Source organism: Trachemys scripta, chromosome 10, assembly GCF_013100865.1.
Source record: "Trachemys scripta elegans isolate TJP31775 chromosome 10, CAS_Tse_1.0, whole genome shotgun sequence".
Lineage (NCBI taxonomy): Eukaryota > Metazoa > Chordata > Testudines > Emydidae > Trachemys > Trachemys scripta.
The window spans coordinates 70,508,456-70,526,152 of NC_048307.1; the positions used below are offsets into that span (position 1 = coordinate 70,508,456).

General features: G+C 56.0%; 1 protein-coding gene across 4 annotated transcripts; it reads left to right on the forward strand.

Moving 5' to 3' along the window:
- Positions 1–494: 494 nt before the first annotated feature.
- KIF7 (kinesin family member 7) lies at positions 495–17,252 on the forward strand. 4 transcript variants are annotated; one of them, XM_034784314.1, is made up of 19 exons: positions 495–632; positions 1,521–1,905; positions 3,985–4,185; positions 5,548–5,965; positions 6,836–7,370; positions 8,342–8,479; positions 8,943–9,170; positions 9,568–9,719; positions 10,403–10,512; positions 10,921–11,073; positions 12,009–12,211; positions 12,434–12,631; positions 12,885–13,010; positions 13,649–13,825; positions 14,204–14,419; positions 14,820–15,026; positions 15,494–15,692; positions 15,885–16,031; positions 16,342–17,252. In XM_034784314.1, the coding sequence occupies exons 2-19, from the start codon at positions 1,578–1,580 to the stop codon at positions 16,740–16,742; spliced, it is 4,137 nt and encodes a 1,378-aa protein (XP_034640205.1). In that variant the 5' UTR covers positions 495–632; positions 1,521–1,577; the 3' UTR covers positions 16,743–17,252. The 4 variants fall into 4 exon arrangements, with proteins under 4 accessions (XP_034640205.1, XP_034640204.1, XP_034640206.1 ...); XM_034784313.1 differs by having other exon boundaries at positions 506–632; positions 1,510–1,905; XM_034784315.1 differs by having other exon boundaries at positions 506–632; positions 1,510–1,905; positions 16,345–17,252.
- The last annotated feature ends 445 nt before the right edge of the window (positions 17,253–17,697 follow it).

Consider the following 17,697-nt stretch of genomic DNA (forward strand, 5'->3'; position numbering starts at 1 on the left):
TTCCAGGCATTGGGCATGTCACTTGGAAGGACAATCCATCCATGGGACCTCACCCAGCAGGCATCACAGGGCTGCATTCTTCCCACTTTGCTCTTACAGGATGAATTATGGGGTTTCTGATGAGGAAGGCAGGTATGTTCCCCCCCATAACTCCACTAAGCCACCTTGATCTTGACCTGCAGCACTCCCTGCAATTCCAGTGCTCCCCGCCCCCACTCTGCTGATACATCTGTTATGACATGCAGGGACATACTCCCTGGCAGGATGGGGGAGGCTGATGACCCTGGAGAGGGATAGGGATGGCAGGGCTCGCGGGGGCAGGCCCCTGGCGGGGATGACCCTGGGGGCGGGGGTAGCAGGGCAGGGGGTGGGTGGCAGGGTTGGGAGGCTGATGACGCTGGAGTCGGACTCTGCGGGGGGATCATGTCAATGCCCCGGCCGGGAGGCAGGACGGGGACACCGGCCCTAGCACGGGCCGGGCTGGCGGAGTTGACGCCCCTAGTGGGGGCGGCGCTAGCGGGGCGGGACGGGACTCGAGACCCCCCATCCCGGGACGCGCGCCTGACGCCATCCCCGTGCGCCAGGCCCCTCCGCCCGGCCTGGGGCTTGTTATTGTCCGGCCGGCTCGCGGGGTGAGTGCGGGGGCTGTCTGGGCTCAGCGCCGCGGGGCGGGGCGGGACTTCCCTGGGGCTCAGCCCGGTACTCCCGTCATGCCCAGCACCCTAGGGGGCTCAGTGCCCTGCGATGGGGGTACAGGCCCAGCGTGGTACACCCACCACCCCAGGGTCCCTTGGCATCACCCCACCCCACGCCACTGCCCTGGGATCAGTGTGGTACCCTCTTCTCCCATCTGGAGGGACTCAGGGCACCCCTCCTGTCTCCAGCTGGCTCAGTGGGGCAGCACTTCCCCCCCACCCTCCCGAAGCCCTTGGGGAGACTTAAGGGTCTGTGTGTACCTGTGGGGGTGGGGATTTGCTAGGGCCCCGGGTAGTTATGGAGCGTGCTGCCCTCCCGGTTAGTGGTGGTGCCCAAAGGGACAGATTACCAGTTGTGCCCATGTCCCCAGCCTATCCCCATTTTAATCAGATGAGTGGGGGAAGGGAGTGACCCACATGTCATCAGGGCAGAGTCAAGGTGAAGTGGATGAACTCCAGGGATGGGAGGCATCGTTCAGGCTGTGCATGGGGAGCTGGAGGAGATTCACAATGGGGAAATGCAGACTGACTATGGGGATAAAGTCCTGGCTCTGGGGTTGAGCTGGCTGGGGAATGGCCCCCCAAGAAATGTGTGGGAGCTCCAAAACTAATGCATGTGTGAAACAAGACTGGATAAAGCTCTAGTAAATGTACAGTAGGTCCTAGCCCTGCACCGACACCGGGTAGCTGGATCCGGGTATTTTTCCAGCTTCACTCTGCATCCCTCAATCAGATCATCAGGAACCTTTCTCGATGGGTGCTCAGAGGCAATTGCTGGCATGAATCTACATTAACCCAGATTCTCTCCTTCCAGCATGTGGGCAGAGAGCTGGTGCCGGCACCTGACTTTGGGCTCTCCTGACTTTGCTGCGATTGCTGACCATGGGTCTGAAACCTGAGGCCCAGCCTCGAGCTGAGGAGACTCCCGTCAGAGTGGCTGTGCGCATTCGACCCCTGCTGCCCAAGGAGCTGTTGCACGGGCACGAGGCCTGCCTGCATGGAGACCCAGAGACCAACGAGGTGACCCTGGGGCGTAACCGCCATTTCCACTTTGATGCTGTCTTCACTGAATCCTCAAACCAGGAATCGGTGTATGGCGCCTGCGTGCAGCCGCTGGTCGAGGCCTTCTTTGAAGGCTTCAATGTTACTGTGTTTGCTTATGGCCAGACAGGCTCGGGCAAAACCTACACCATTGGGGAAGCAAGTGTCTGTGAGTATCTGGAGAAGTAGCACCTTCCTAGTCTTGTCCCCCCTTGATGCATGTGTAGCAATGGTTCCCTCCTCCATCCACTGCCCAGGGCCTGGTTGTGAGCAGGGCAGATGGCACTTCTTGGGCTAGTTTAGTAATAATAGCATGAAAAGCTGGTGATAGTGCAACCTCAAGGCTGAGAAATGAAGCAGGCAAAAAGTTGAGGAAATTCGAAGGCTCCTCAGCTTGTCCTGCACCTGTACCAAGAGAGGACACATCTCTTTCTGGTGCCCAGTTGATAGTAAGCTTTTATGTTTAGCTGCAAAACTAGACACTGCACATACATAGTATTTTTCTGTGTCTGATGTAATATTCCCATAGGAACCTGATGTAACTTTTGCAAAACTATTCATCCACTGGCTTGAGATCAATAACTGTGTTTGAGCAGCCCATGAAGTATGGTTGCCACTTGGTTATCTTGGGAAGGTCAAGCAAGGAGATTGTTTTGTGATTTTTCTAAGGGTGTCTTCACCTTTGACTTCCCTGAGCCTTGCTTCCTTTATTTCTCAGAGCTGTTCTACACTAAAAACTTACATCAGCATAGCTACATCTCTCGGAGTGTGAAACATCCACACCCCTCAGAGATGCCGACCTAACCCACAGTTTGGACAGTGTTAGGTCAATGGAAGAATTCTTCCATCAATCTAGCTACTGCCTCTCAGGGAGGTGGATTAACTAGACCGATGGGAGAAACCCTCCCGCCGCTGTAGCACGTGTCTATGCTGAAGTGCTACAGCAGTACTGCTATAGCTGTTTAAGTGTAACATACCCTAACTCAGCCTTAACAGAAGGAGTTTTGCATTTAATTTCATTGTAGGTTTTTGTTGTTGCAATTTCCTTTTTCCCCTTTTCTGGAGCTTCCGCTGTTCAGTTCCCATAAATGCTTTTACACTGAAGGGTTGGCTGTTTTGGTACCTAAGGCTCCTTAAAATATTTACTGCGCATGTGCAGAAAGATAGCTATAAAAATACCAAATTGCTTTTATGTGTTCAAGTTTGGCTTGACTTCTTCTTTTGCAGTTAGGAGTCTTCATGCCAAGTTTGAGGCTTATAACTTCAGATGGTTTGGGGAGATGGAGGATATCCTCCGTGCCTCCCCCCCCCCCCCAAATCAATGTAAAACCTAATTTAATTTAAAGAAATTCTCATCCCCAGAGAAACTTTTTTTTTTTTTATTGGAGAAAGTTCTGAGCGGTGCTAGATTCAAAGGCAATCACATTTCAGCCTCAGCCATAATGGTTGCGACCTACAGATATTATAATTTACTTTTCTCTCCTTAAGAGAGCACTTTACAACTCCATACATGCAGTACTACTAAGGATATGTCTTCACTGCATAGTTAACCTGGGTTCTTCACCATGTTTTAGTCCAACCCCCACAGGACTTTCCACACAGAAAAATCTCTGACCCAGGTTAAACCTGGACTAGTTTACATGGCTAGGGGTGTGGGTTAGAGCCCAGACCTTGCTTTCACTTAGGCCGCAGCCTGTCCATTTTGCAGAGAGGATTCAGGCTAAATCACTTGAGTGTTGATAATCCTCCAGTGCCTTCCCACAATTCCCCCCAAAAGACAGACAAATTTTCCTGCAATTGACACAACTGGCTGGGAAAGAGTCCTAGAACATTTCCGTACAAAGAACTGTGGGATATGCCTCCAGACACAAGGGCGAGTGCAGAAACAGTGAGGACATGGGCATAGTTTGGCTGTGGGAACACTCACACCCAGGTTAGATTAACTGTACTGTGAAGACATACCCTAAGATGCACTAGCTCTGGGTGAAGGGCAGCAGGAATGCAACAGTGGGTTGAGGGGAATTTTGGACAAGGACCCTAGGACCTCCTATGAGAAGTGCTCCTTGGGGCCTTTAATATGGATTCTCACTGCTGAGCACATGGGATGGTGTGAGGCTGGTCCCTGTGGCATACTGTCCTTGCGGCATGAGATGTGCTCTGCTTTGATTGCCCCCTGCTGCACACCACACTGGAGTTGGCTCTCTGGGCATCCACTGCTTCTGATATTGTGTCTGTCTCTCCCTGCCAGCTTCTATCAATGAGGATGAGCAGGGCATCATCCCACGTGCCATGGCGGAGACCTTCAAACTCATTGATGAGAATGACTTGATTGACTACACGGTCAGAGTCTCCTACCTGGAGGTGTATAAGGAGGAGTTCCAGGACCTGCTGCAAGTGGAAACGGCCAGCAAGGACATCCAGATCCGTGAGGACGACAAGGGCAATATTGGTACATGTGACTGCTCTTAGACTCCCCTCCTGGACTGACTCCATGGCCAGGGCTGGACGCATGTTCCTGCAAAGCAGTGCACCGTGCTTCTGCCCTGACAAAGAAGCGATTGCCTCCATTACTCTCCCCCAGCCCTTACTCTGAAACTTATGAATGGTGACCACGGCTGGGACTCAGGTTTTTGGCTACTATAACATGCAGTTACTGAATACGGGGCATAACATGTGCTCTGACTGGGGGGTCCCAGCTGTGAGGCTTTATCTAAGGGCCTTTTTTCCAAATGTGGGTGGAGCAACATCCCTTCCAACATCTTCAGTAACTCCGCTGTGCAGGTCCCCTGGGGCTGGAAATGCATTTCACAGGTGGCCATTTAACGTGGGGGCAAAAGGAAGTCTCCTGGCGCCTGATATCTCACTCGCTGTCCATGCAGCTGACCTTGGCTAGCAGGCTCTGCTGAACAGTGCAAGGAGAGCTTTCCTATAGCCCCATCGGCACTGGGCTCTCACCTTTGAACACTAGCCACGTGCCCAGTAGTTACCTTATGCACAGAAAGTAATTGTGGCCAAACAAACCCACACTAGCCTTGGGGTGGGTTCCCTGTCTTCTAGGGGCAGCTCCAGATTACATATTCTCTTAGGCTAGTGGAATATTTGAAGGGCATTTGGCATTGCTAGGACAATATTGGATGAGACACCAGCCTTAGTTCAGTGCTGCTCTGCTGCCTGGTGTCTCTGGTCCGTTCCCTCTGAAATTCCTGGGTTCCAGCGGCACCGTGTGATGGTGAGGGCAGCAGTCGGCATGGAAGGGGTCTAAAGGGACGCCCTCAGGGTGCAGGTCTCCATTTTCAGCAACACTTGAGATTTGTGGCCCCTCGCCTTTCTCAGGCACCGTTGGCTCTGAGAAGCTCAGCCGGGGTGTGCTGTGGAGGCCTCCAAAGGGACCAACATTTCAGTCCTGGGGCTGTTCCCAAGGGTAGCTAAGCAACCTCATTTTTCTGCTTCGCTACAGCTGTGCTACGCTCATTATTTATTTGGTGAGGCTGGGGTGGAAGGGTTTGTCCCCCAAACAAATGAGCCAGCATTGGTTGCTTAAAATAGATGCCTATGGCTGAATGCGGGGGCGTGGCCCATGATGAATTAGCTGGGTGTACAGTCTGGCCCTTTCAAGCAACCCTACAATAACAAACCGGTGTACCCTGCTGACTGGAGGAAAACCCTTTGGGTAGGAAACAGATTTCCCTTCTGAGAGTCCCAACTGCCCTTCCACCCCCGCTGAACATCCTAGCTGTCTTTGTGTGGCTTTCCCTGGCAGTGTGTGAGTATCCGTTCCAGCGCCGTCACTGCCGTGTTTGTCTCGTTGCAGTGTTGTATGGGGTGAAGGAAACAGAAGTGGAGGGGCTGGATGAGGTCCTGAGCCTGCTGGAAATGGGCAACACGGTCAAGCACACGGGAGCCACCCACATCAACACACAGTCGAGCCGTTCGCACACCATCTTCACAGTAACCATGGAGCAGCGGCGCGGTGCCGGCCGGCTCACCCACCTCACCCTCCACGACAGGGCCTCAGTTCCGGCCTCCGGCCAAGTCCTGGCTTCCAAATTCCACTTTGTGGATCTAGCGGGCTCGGAGCGGGTGGTGAAGACTGGAAACACAGGGGAGCGCCTGAAGGAGAGTATCCAGATCAACAGTGGTCTGCTGGCTCTGGGCAACGTGATCAGCGCCTTGGGAGACCCCCGCAGGAAATGCAGCCACATTCCCTACAGGGATTCCAAAATCACCAGGTACCCCATGGGGCCTGGCCACCCTCATCACTCTGCTCATCTGGCTGGTGCTCTCTTAGCCCCGTAGCAAGGACACCAGCCTTGTTTACTCCTTCCCAGCATGCCGAGGGGTTTGGCTGGATCTTGGCCACCCTTGCCCAGTCAGGGTTGGTGGCTGCCCCAGTTGAATTTGCCAGGTCTCTTGTCCCTGCTGCTCTCACTTGGAGGCTCTCTGACTGGTTCTGAAGGGGTCAGCTGGCCATCTCTCTAAAAGGCCACAGGTATCCAGGCCTGTCAGTCCATCCTGTTTGGCTGGAGGGGTCGCTGAGAAGCAGGGAGCCAAGGATAAGTGTGAAAGTCCAGCTTGTTCCAATGCTGCTTCTCTGTAAAACATTAGGCTGGGTGGCCTGCGCTGCTGTGGCTCAGGGCACTGGGAGTGAGGTATGGAGGCTCCTATCCGTTCCTGCCTAGCAGTGACTAGCAGATGCTCCCATCAGATGGCGGTTCGGGCCTGTAAGGTGGTCTCAGTCTAGTTCCTAGCCCGGACAGGATCACATAACCGGCCCCCTTGTTGGCATGCCCAGCAGAGGTTATTGGAACCCCTCTTACCCCCAGAAGTGGCTGCTGCTCTGGAGGCATTTTCACCAGTATGAGGGATGCTTGCAGTGCTTCAGGCTGTGCTCTCCCTCTCCCGTAGGAACATACAGCAACTCAGGGCTGTTGTCCTGGCCCCTTTCCCCAGCACTGAGCTGATGATAAAGCGTTTTGTACCCCTGGGTTTACCCTGTCGGAGGGGTGGTGCTATGAATACCCTGTCAGCCCCTGAAATGTCTGCTGTAGTGTGGGCTGCAGCCTCTAGCTCTGATCTGATGTCTCCGCTCTTCTCCTTAGGATCCTGAAAGATTCCCTTGGGGGGAATGCCCAGACTGTCATGATCGCCTGTGTCAGCCCTTCCTCCTCTGACTTCGATGAGAGTCTCAACACGCTGAACTATGCCAGCCGAGCTCAGAACATCAAGAACAAGGCCATGATCAACTGCCGCAGGGAGACGGAGCACGTAGAGGAGCTGCAGATTCAAATAAAGAACCTGCAGAGGGCGCTGGAGCAGCGGCACCGCTCGGAGACCCGTATCATAAACCGCTCCAACACAGCCAAGCGGTGCCCACAAGAGCACCCGGCACGCTTGCTGGCAGAGTGCGCTCACTACAGGACTTGCACGGACGCTGCCTACCAGCTCCTGATGGAACTGCAGGGGGAGAGCAACCTGACCGTGGAGCAGATCCTGCGGGTGAAGGAGTGGTTGTGTGCGGTGGAGAGCGAGAGGAGCGAGCTGACCTCTGCCTCTGGACTGGATAGTGGCATTGAGAGCACCTCGGCAGAGGATCGGCGCCCCAAGGCACAAGGCTCAAAGTTGCCACGGACTCAGGTATTGGGGTGTCACCCTTGTTTGGGCAGTGAGAAGTGTCAGTATGGTATCGCCTGCCCCAGGCCAGCTACACAGGCGGTGATGCTTGGTGCTAGAGCAGAGTGCTAGGAAGCCCCTGGGGAGGACAGTAAAGGAAAAGCTGCACTGACAGAGGGAAAGAAGAGAATGAGATGAGGTTGTCTCCGTATTAGGCCCTCATTAGAGCCCATCTGTGGGCGGGCGCAGCCTCCTGGGGTAGAGGGAAGTAGTACTCCCTATGAGAGAGGAAGGATGGGCCAATGGTTAGGGCTAGCCTGGGACTTGGGAGACGTAGGTTCAGTTTCGGTTCCCTCTGAATAACTCAGCAGTCCCTGTCCTCCACAGAGGACAAAGTGCTTCTCAGACATCAACTAGGAGAGCTTCCCAATCCCTCTGAGGTCCCTCCTGCCTGCCTTCCCACTGAAAGGCAGCTGCTGTTGGAGTGGAAAGCAGCATCCACACAGGGAGTGTGGCCGGGGAGTGAGGGAGAAGCCTGGATCCTGCTGGCAGATGGTAGCGAGGCAGAACGGTGGCTGGGTACCGGTGGGATTTTTTTAAATGTGAAATTAAACTAGCTTCAAATGTCGTTTGGAACGTACCTACTCCTCTGGTGAGGAAAGCGGCCGTAGAGCTAGAGAAGTTATTTCAATGAGTCGGGGCAGGAGTGTGTGTGTTGGGGGAGCACATCCTGCTGAGGGAATGGCCAGCACTGCAACTCTTTCCTCCCAGAACGTCCCCCAGTGCAGCCTGACTTAGTAATTGTCTAAATAACACCTTTCCCCTCGGGCCTGTCACCCCAATCGCTCGGGGAGGAGTGAACCGGTCTTTGTGTCTGACTGGTGAGACACCGTACAGCAGACATACCTGTTTGTGCTGCGTGCGGGGCGGGGAGAGGAGCACAGTGACATTTGGGGGGTTACTGATGTCGTCTCTCTTCCCTTCCCTGGGGGCAGGTGAGCCCAGAGCAAGCGCGTGAGGCAGCCAGAGACGAGCACCTGGCCCAGCTGCAGAGACAGGTGGAGCGTCTGGAGGAGGAGAACCGGGACTTCCTAGCTGCCCTGGAGGACGCCATGGAGCAGTACAAACTGCAGGTACTGTTGGCCTCCGCCCATACCCAGGGGAGTCTCTGACCCAGCCGTCCCCTCCCCTTCCTGTTGCCTGCAACCTGCACCTCTCTGGCCTGATGGGCAAACCCTCCCTGCACACTCCTGGGGACACTTGCTCCCTTTTCAACCTTCACGCACCTTTATTCCTCAGAGAATGGGCCCAGCTAGGGAGCCTTTAATTTCAAATGCTGCCTGGCCTGTGCTGTAGATTCTCCCTTCTGGGGTGGGATTTTCCTGTTGGGTTTTTAGTGCCCCCCACACACTCCCCAAACCCAGCCAAATCTCCCTGCCTATCTCATCTCTCCTATTAATCTGCCACCCCTCTTCTGAATGGCACAGACAGCGGGGGCGGGCAATCAGGGAGAGTGCAGCATGTCCTGTTTGCTACTGTGCTAGCAGCAGGCCTGAGAGACGCGTGGGGGAAACCCCATCTTCCGTTGTTTTTCAGAGCGACAAGTTGCAGGAGCAGCAGGATGCCATCTCAGAGCTCCACGTGCGCCTGGAGATGGCGATGCCAAACCTGCAGGTGCCCGAGCTGCTGCAAAACGTTCACCTGGTGGAGCTCGCCCAGAGACCTCACACGGCCCCGCTGGATACCGCGCGGTCCCATGGCCTCAGCCTGGTCCAGTCGAGGCTGCCCCTCACCAGCCAGAGCAGGAGAGTCCATTGTGGAAAGGTGGGTGTGGAAGTCATTTCCACGGGTGCTTGCTCTTGGGAAGGGCTGGTTTCTGGTCTGGCTCCCCTGACCAGAGCAGCTGGCCTTTGCCACGGTCAGTCTCTATCTCGGCCCTAGGCGTGGGTGTTGTCCTCCCTGCTGTGGAGCCTTTGCTCAGTTTGGGGAAAAACTGGTCTCAACCAAGTCTGAGCACTTACAAATCGCATCCCGAGCGCAGGCTGCAGGTAAAGCCTTGTGTGCTGCACAGCTGGGAGCAGCTGGCTGGGTCCAGGAACTCACCAGCCCTGCTCACAAAGCCACTGAGCTCCACATTGTCTCCCCTCCCGTTCCTGAGCCCTGGCCCTTGCGCAGTGTGTCCATCTTTCCGTGCATGACCCCCCTCCTCTGTCCCGAGCAGCTCGGCAGCAGCCCAGCCCACCCGGGGGAGGACCAAAGCCGTGCCTGCAGCCTGGAGGCCAAAGACGTGATGCAGATGAGGGAGAGCAGTGAGGACTCTGAGCCATCCTGGGAGGAAGAGGGGGAGCAGAAACGGTCCCTGCACCAGCGCAGGTGAGCGGAGGCTGCACGCACGGAACGTCGGCCAGGGCCGCTCACTGAACACCATGTCTGCTTCCCCTGATTATTGACTTGTCCCACCGCCAGCCAGAGACTCCTGCACCAGGAATTGGGCTGGCTCTAAATGAGCCCCCTCGGAGCCCTTAGCCAGGCGGGTGCCATGTCCCCTAAGCCCGAGAGGCACTTGTAGAACTACAGAGTCAGGAAAAGCGCGTGTGTTTGTAATGGCCAAACGCAGATTAGCGTCTAACTGCTCGGCGAGGCTGGTGCTGGCAGAGGGCAGAGGTGCTGGCCTGAAGGCCCTGGAGACTTAGCCCACCCTGCACAGCACAGGCCGGGGCAGTCCAAGCTTCCTCCTTCTGTATCTCGGCCCTGATTTGGAGGGGCCATTTTTAGAGTTGAGAGGTGAGCTCCATCTCTGGGGCCATTCAGCCCTGGGCCAACTGCTGGCTTGGGGAATGTGAGCATCTGTTCACTGGGAAGTGGACGGAGATGGATTTGAGTCTGTTGCTTCATTTCTGATCCCAGCCCCCCTGAAACCCGTTCCCACGGAGCACAAGGGCAGCCTCGTCCCTCTCTGCTGGGCTAGTGCCATGTGGCAGGCTTGGAGCGGGTTCCTTCTTCCTTCAGTTGTAGCTGAGCCAGCACCCAGCTAAACTGATTTGCTGCTATTCTAGAAATGGGATCCGAAGCTGGAGCAAGAAGGACGTTTCCAGCAAGGGGTGTGAGGAGCAGAACAGAGGCAACTCGTTGCCCATGCAGGAGGAGCCCCCAGAGCTGCCCAAAGGTAAGTGGAGACTGTATTCGGCGGGGGGGAGAATTTTCTGAAGGCTGGTGATGCCCTCAGCCCCTGTTGGCTGGGCTCCTCACCGTTGCCATGTGCTCTGCTCTGGAAAAGAAAGGTGGTGCAGGGGCATCCAGACTGCCCAACCTAGTCCAGAGCCTGAGGGCTACCATGACTAGTGCAGAACAGAGCAGATTGTGGCCCAGCCGCTTTTCTCAAGATGGAGCATTGCATGCTGGGATCTGTAGTCTCTGAGGGTTGTAGCGATGTATTAAAGATGAGGGCAACCATGGACAGCGTTCCGCCAAATCTGAGCCACAGCATTATTGGCTTGATGTCCCCTCTCCACCTTGCTTTTGGGCCGGCAGCTTCCTGGGCGAGGTCCTGAAGCAGGCTCGCTCTGTGTTGCAGAGGCCTGCAGGAGGAGGGAGCTGGCTGGTCCCAGGGAAGGCCTTTCAGGGAAGGACTCGGAGCGGCGGCTGGTGCAAGCCCAGCAGAAGATCCGGGAGCTTGCAATAAACATTCGCATGAAGGAGGAGCTGATCGCAGAGCTCATCAAGACAGGTGCAGAGCTGCTGGTGTGGTGATGTTCCTGTCAGGGAGGCTTGGGGGCTCTTGGGATTACACCTATGGGAGGAGGTGCTGAATCTCTGCCTGTCTTCTCCCCTGGAGGGACCTTGTTCCTTCTGTTCCTCCAACTCTGCTTCCCTCCCTGTGCGCCTTCCCCATTAGGCCAGGTTCACAGTGTGCTGAGTGACCTTTCCTGCCATACTTGTTACCATGAGCATAGCCCCACTCCCTGGATCTGGGCCATGCTCGCTTGCATCTTGTGGGGTTTGCTCTTACTGCTAGCAAGGGGACTCTCTCTCCTCAGCAGGGAAGGGGGCCCTGTGCCCAGCTGCTTGCCTGGCTTCAGCAAATACTGACTGAACCCTTGCATGCCGTATAAGCCAGTCCCCCCTCAGCCGTCTCGCTCCCCTCTGTCCACGCTAGTGCTGCTTCTGCCACCACCTGCCGGTTGAGATCCTTCCTCTTGGCTTCTCCTCCAGCTCCCTCAGGGTCTCTCATTGGAGGAGCTGAGGTAAGGAAGGGGGCTGACTGGAAGAAGGGGAGGAGTCACAGGATCCAGCCCCATCTACTCTGACCAGCTGTCACAAAAGCTAGAGCTGGGATTGCTGGGGATCAGACCAGCAGGGTATGCTGCAGTGGGGCTTCCTGCAGGATGAGCCAAGAGAAGGGTGGGGCGAGGTGGGAAATCTGATCCCCAGGAAAGGGAAGTGACTCTTTGTCTGCGCACCTGGGCAACAGGCCTGGGACAGCACCAGCTCGTGCCCTGCGGAGGCTATTCTAGCACAGCCCAGTGTCCCAATGCAACAACTGCTGCTCCTGAGGGGCTGGCGAATGCCTGAAGCTGCAGGTCCATACAGGCCCTTGGCGTTGCTGTGCCGCCTGGAAGGGGGCAGAGCAGTTGGTGACTGTGGATTCCCTGGTGGTTTCAGGCAAGGATGCCCAGGCCATGAACAGACAGTACTGCCAGAAGATCTTTGAGCTGGAGCAGGAGGCGGAGCAGGTGCGAGCGGAGCTGAGCAGCGGCCAGAAGCAGCTGCAGGAACTGGAGGGGAAGGAGCCCCAGGACGCCGGAGAGAAATGCAAACTGCAGGAATATCGCACGAGGGTTGCAGCAGCCCAGAGCAAGGCCCGGGTCAGTGTGAGCGCGGGGTCCTCGCCTCTCTGCCCCAGCTGGGAGGAGTTGAAGCACTTGCAGGCTGAGCACAGCTTGCTTGCCCCGGGGCTGTGGGGTTGTCGAAGGAGCAGGGTTGGGGGCGCTCTCTGTCTCTCTCTCTCAAGGCTATCGGGTTCTCCGAAGGGCCGGGTGGGATCCGATTTCCTGGCCTCGAGTCTAAGGGCAGCTGTCCCGTGGCAGGTGCTGCGAGAGAAGAAGCAAGTGACGGAGAGGCTGGTGTCACTGTCTGCCCAGAGCGAGAAGCGGGTGCGGGAGCTGGAAAGGAACGTCCAGCTGATGCGGCGGCAGCAGGGGCAGCTGCAGAGACGCCTGCGTGAGGAGACGGAGCAGAAACGCCGCCTGGAGACGGAGATGCACAAGCGGCAGCACCGAGTCAAGGTAAGGGCTCGACCCCAGGGGGCCAGCCAAGGGCAGAGGGTAGCGCTGGTGTGTGTCCGTGTGTCCTCACCAGCAGCAGGTTGCCGAGGGGAGCCTGTACTGCATTTTCTGGAGTAACAGCTTGGCCCAATGAGTTGAGTCTGAGGCTGTGAGGGCTCCAGCCCCATCTGTCAGTCTGAGCTCCTGGGCTCGGGATCAACCTGTTCTCCCCCCACTTCACCCCCAAACTAACGGCTGCTCCCCCGCTGTGCAGGAGCTGGAACTGAAGCACGAGCAGCATCAGAAGATCCTGCGCATCAAGACGGAGGAGATTGCAGCTTTCCAGAGGAAACGGAGGAGCGGCAGCAATGGCTCTGTGGTCAGTCTGGAACAGCAGCAGGTACCTAGTGGTGACCCGCCTGTTCAAATGGGGTGGGGAGTCCTGCACCAGATTGGTAATGTCAGCAAAGGTGTCTGGGCCCCATGCCCTGATTGGCAGCTGTCCCTGGAATCGCCCCCCAGGAAGGACAGACTGAGCTTGACCCACATCCCCTAACATTCACTGTATCCTCCTTCCCTATGGGGCAAAGCTCACATGCAGCCTCTGCTCTGAGCCCCACATATTCCTGGGACTTGAAGTGCACTGACCTGTCCTAGCCAGGCCCTCCTGAGCCCCAGTAATCCCAAATGGCTGGGGCATGGAGCACCTGTGATGAAGCCTTGTCTGGCAGACGGATGAGAGGCGCTTAGGACATAAACCTGGGTTCTAGTCTCTATTCTGCCACAGACTTCCTGTGTGCCTTTTGGCAAGTCACTTAGCCTCTGCGTGCCTCAGTTCCTCCTCGGTACACTGGGGTTAAAGGCACTGCCCTAGCTCAGAGGGGGGTGTGAGGATAATTCCATTAAGGGGTGAAGCATTCAGATCTGCAGTGATGGGACCAGAGTAGCAGCTAGTAGAAGCTTCTGCCCCCCCAGACCTAACTTCCCTCCTGTCAGTGACCACATCCTTCCCCCATCCTCTCCCTTTCTTTCCATCAGAAAATCGAGGAGCAGAAGAAGTGGCTGGATCTGGAAATGGACAAAGTCCTTGAGCAGCATCGCGCCCTGGACGAGCTGGAGGACGAGCTGAGGAAACGGGAAGCCATAGTGGCCAAAAAGGAAGCGCTGCTGCAGGAGAAGAATGGCCTGGAGAACAAGAGACGCCGCTCCAGCCAGGTGGGATGCGGGAGGTCCCTCGGACACAGCTGCACCTGCTGGGGAATGGGGAGCGGGAGAGCGTTAGCTCTACGCTTGCAGGAGTGAGGTGCCTTGGCAGGGCTGGAGATAGGACCCCCAGGTCAGGGCTGTGGTCTGGCCTGAGGCAGCATCAGCAGAGTTTGGGGTAGAGAATAGTGCCTACACTGTGACTTCTGCTGACTCTGCTATGTCCTGACCTTTAATCTGAGCCACATCAGCCTCTCCATTAATCTCCTGCCTTGGAATCTCCTCTCACTGTGGCTTGGGGGCTTGTCTGGGTGTCGTGGAGGGCAGTTGCGGGGCTGGTTTCCCTTGGGGAAATGCTCAGGTGAGGCCTTGTTCCTCCTACTCCTCCAGGCCTTGACAGATGACATCGTGCGGGTGTCCAGCCGCTTGGAACTCCTGGAAAAGGAGCTGACGGAGAAAAACGGGCAGCTCCGTCATGGCAGCGCCCACGATCAGCAGCAGATCCGGCAGGAGATCAACAGCTTGCGCCAGGAGAAGGACCAGCTGCTCAAACAAAGGCTGGAGATAGACAACAAGCTGCGCCAGGGCACCCTGCTATCCCCGGAGGTAACCAGCTGCCTTTTGGGCCCACCCCACAGCTTGTGTAGATAGTGAGAGGGTGTCTAGCAAAGGGCTGTGCGCCTAGCCTCAGCAACATTGGTCACATGGAAGAAGACTGTGATGGGCCTGATTTTTGCACATCACAGTCGCTCCAAATCTAGCACAGTTGAGTACAATTGTCACCTGGGAAGAGGCCTGAGGCTGGACAGATCTGTGGTGGGAGGCCTGCGTCTGTAGTAAGGGGCATTGGCAGAACTCTGTGTTGGATATGGAATGGGAGCCCTGGTAGGGCTGAAGGCCGGGTGTAGCTTGCAGATCACCTACCTGACTGTTCTGGGTGGGTTCCGCTCCCCCTCATTCTAACCCCGGAGTAACTGCAACTCCCTTCCCCTCCCCCGGGCGGCAGGAAGAGCGGATCCTGTTCCAGCTGGACGAGGCTATTGAGGCTCTGGATGCGGCGATCGAGTACAAGAATGAGTCAATCACATGCAGGCAGCGGGTCCTGCAGGCCTCGGCCAGCCTGCTCTCCCAGTGCGAGATGAACCTCATGGCCAAGCTCAGCTACCTCTCCTCCTCCGAGACCCGAGCTCTGCTCTGCAAGTACTTCGATAAGGTAGGAGCCAGAGAGGGGCCCTGCCCCAGCCCTCCGCTCAGCTTGGGACCGTGGTGTCTAATCAAAGGGTACTTCCTTCCTGCTCTCTGCTGTACCTTTGCCCAGGAGTCCTGGTCCTTTGCTGGCTTTCTACTGTGAGGGGGGCAGCCCCCCTCTGTTCCTTTTGTAGCCTGGTTTCCCTATGACACAAAAGCCCCCAGTGTTGCAAGCACTCGGACTGGGGCAGAAGTGCTGGGTACCCCAGCTTGACTCTGCTCTAGCTGGCCACCTGATGTTGCTCTCAGCTGCTGCATGGCTCCCCCTGGTGGCAGTGAGGCAGCTGTTGCCCTTTGTAAGTGCTGGGCTCTATTGAAGACCAAGCCCCTTTTTGCTCCTTAGCAAGAAACTGACCTGATCAGTGGGGAAGAGTGAAGCTTCCAGGTTTCAGTAAGAGTTTGACATGTGGCCTGCTCTTGGGCCCGGGGCAGGTGGTGACCCTGCGAGAAGAGCAGCACAGGCAGCACATTGCTTTCTCTGAGCTGGAAATGCAGCTGGAGGAGCAACAGCAGCTGGTGTACTGGCTGGAGGTAGCGGTGGAGCGCCAGCGCCTGGAGATGGACCGCCAGCTCACCCTGCAGCAGAAGGAGCACGAGCAGAACATCCAGTTCCTGCTCCAGCAGAGCCAAGGTAACACCCCTGGAGATGGACCCTGTTCTTCCCTCAAGCCAAGTGGGCTCATTGATACCCCTGCCTTAGTTAACCCTTCCATGATGGAGTCCTGTGGCCCAATGGCTCCTCCACGTCATGGACCCTTTGCAGGGCAGCTGCAGCGCGGTTTCCGAGCCCCCCAGCCTGTAATAACGCTCCTTCTCTTGGTAGAGCACATGGGTGAGGGGCTGGCCAGCAGCAAGCTCCAGTTTGAGGGAAGAATCCAAGTGCTGGAAAAAGAATTGAGCCGCTACATGTGGGCAAACCAGGTGCTGAACCAGAGGCTGAGTAATCTGAGCCACCCAGGACAGAGCAAAGGTGAGGAAACCCCCTGCTGGGTGGGACAGGGAGTGCAGCTTTACCCCCCAGACCTGCTTTCATTTGCCTGCACGGGACCAGGGAGAAACTCCCATTCCTGTAGCAGCAAGAGGTTGAGGGGCGGGGCAGAGCCTATGCCGGGGCAGTTGCCTCTGGATTATTATCCATGCTCACTCTTTCAGTGCAGAGGGGAGGGTGCCCTTCAGCAATCTCTTGCTGTAACTGGCACGCACTTGAGTTTCCCTGACTTATCTAAGGGTCAGCAGTAACTCTCCTGAGAGCCACTTCTCTAACCACCTGTCTTCTCCAGCAGGAGTGGAGAGAAGCATGCTTGGAGCTGGGGACAGACCACCTGCTGTACCTGGGACCTGTGAAGAATCAGGCACTGGTATTGTGGAACAGCAGGTGCAGCTGGCTGTCACTGAAGGAAGCCATAAGTGCCGGGATGAGAATAGGGACTTGGTGCATGTACCTCTACCATCCACATGGAGGCGCTCTTCACTGCCCAGTGACAACCCCTTGGGCGCAGAGGGGATGCAGCAGAGAGAGGCAGAGTACCTGCTGAGACTGGGGCAGCCCCATGACATGGCCCTGCCATGGAACTTGGCTCCTCTGCCCAAACCCTGGAGGGAGCCGCGCAGAGCCAGCCTCAATGTTGCTCCAGTGCCCTCCCATCCAGGAATGATTGATGTCAGGAGAAACCCAGTCTAGACTTAAGCTTTGAACACTAACTGCACAGCGCTGGAAGAAGCAAGCACTGCCCTGTGTAGCTAGTAAATACCTTCCTGCTCTCCCCAGGCAGCTTGGCTACAAACACACTGCATTTCACTGAGGACTGGAGTGGGAGTTAAGACATTTTCACCACCAGGAAAAACTGCTAAAAAGGCAGCTGCGGGGAGGTGTAGGCAGTTCCACTTTGGTGTTCCCAGCACAGTAGTGTTAGCTGGGCAATCTTCCCTGCCCCCAGTCCACAACAGCCTCCCATGGCAGAGTGAGGGACAGAGCTCTGATCAGGGCCTCTACCACTATGGACTTAGGTTTACAGTTCTGGAGCCTGCCTGCTCCTAGGTGGGTGTCTCCCCCAGGGAAAGCCTCTATTGGCTGCAGCAGGGGGAGCTGCTTTCTGACACTAGCAGCCAGTGTGGGGGACTTGTAAATCTCTTTGTAGTAACTTTTTTACATTTCTGCTGTAACTTTCTAATAAAGCAGAGTTTTATGAAATCACTTGTCACATAGCCTCCTGCACTTACTTAACCCCTGAGGATGAGGCACTGGCTTGGGAAGATGGAGCCTCTCAAAGAGTTATGGTAGGGCAACACTTCTGTCTGCTATGTCTTATCCATAACCTGACCCTTATGACCAGACTTGACTGAAACTTTTTTTCTTGTATTGCCATTTGATAGCAGCATGTTAAACACAGCTCCAAGGGGCTTGGATATTCATTTCAGAGGCTGGGTTAGGACAGTCCAGGCTTCACAGCTGTTTCTTTCCCTAAGCTTTTACCTCAGTTGATTTTTCTCCTTCTGTATGGAATAGCCTCCCGCCGAGGAGAATCCATTGCATTCTGCTTCAGGAGTAGTTGCTACAAACGCCCTACTTGTACATAGTCCCAAGGGAGGGAGGTGCAGCATCCCCAAGTAGTCATGGGACTGGCCACTAATAGCAT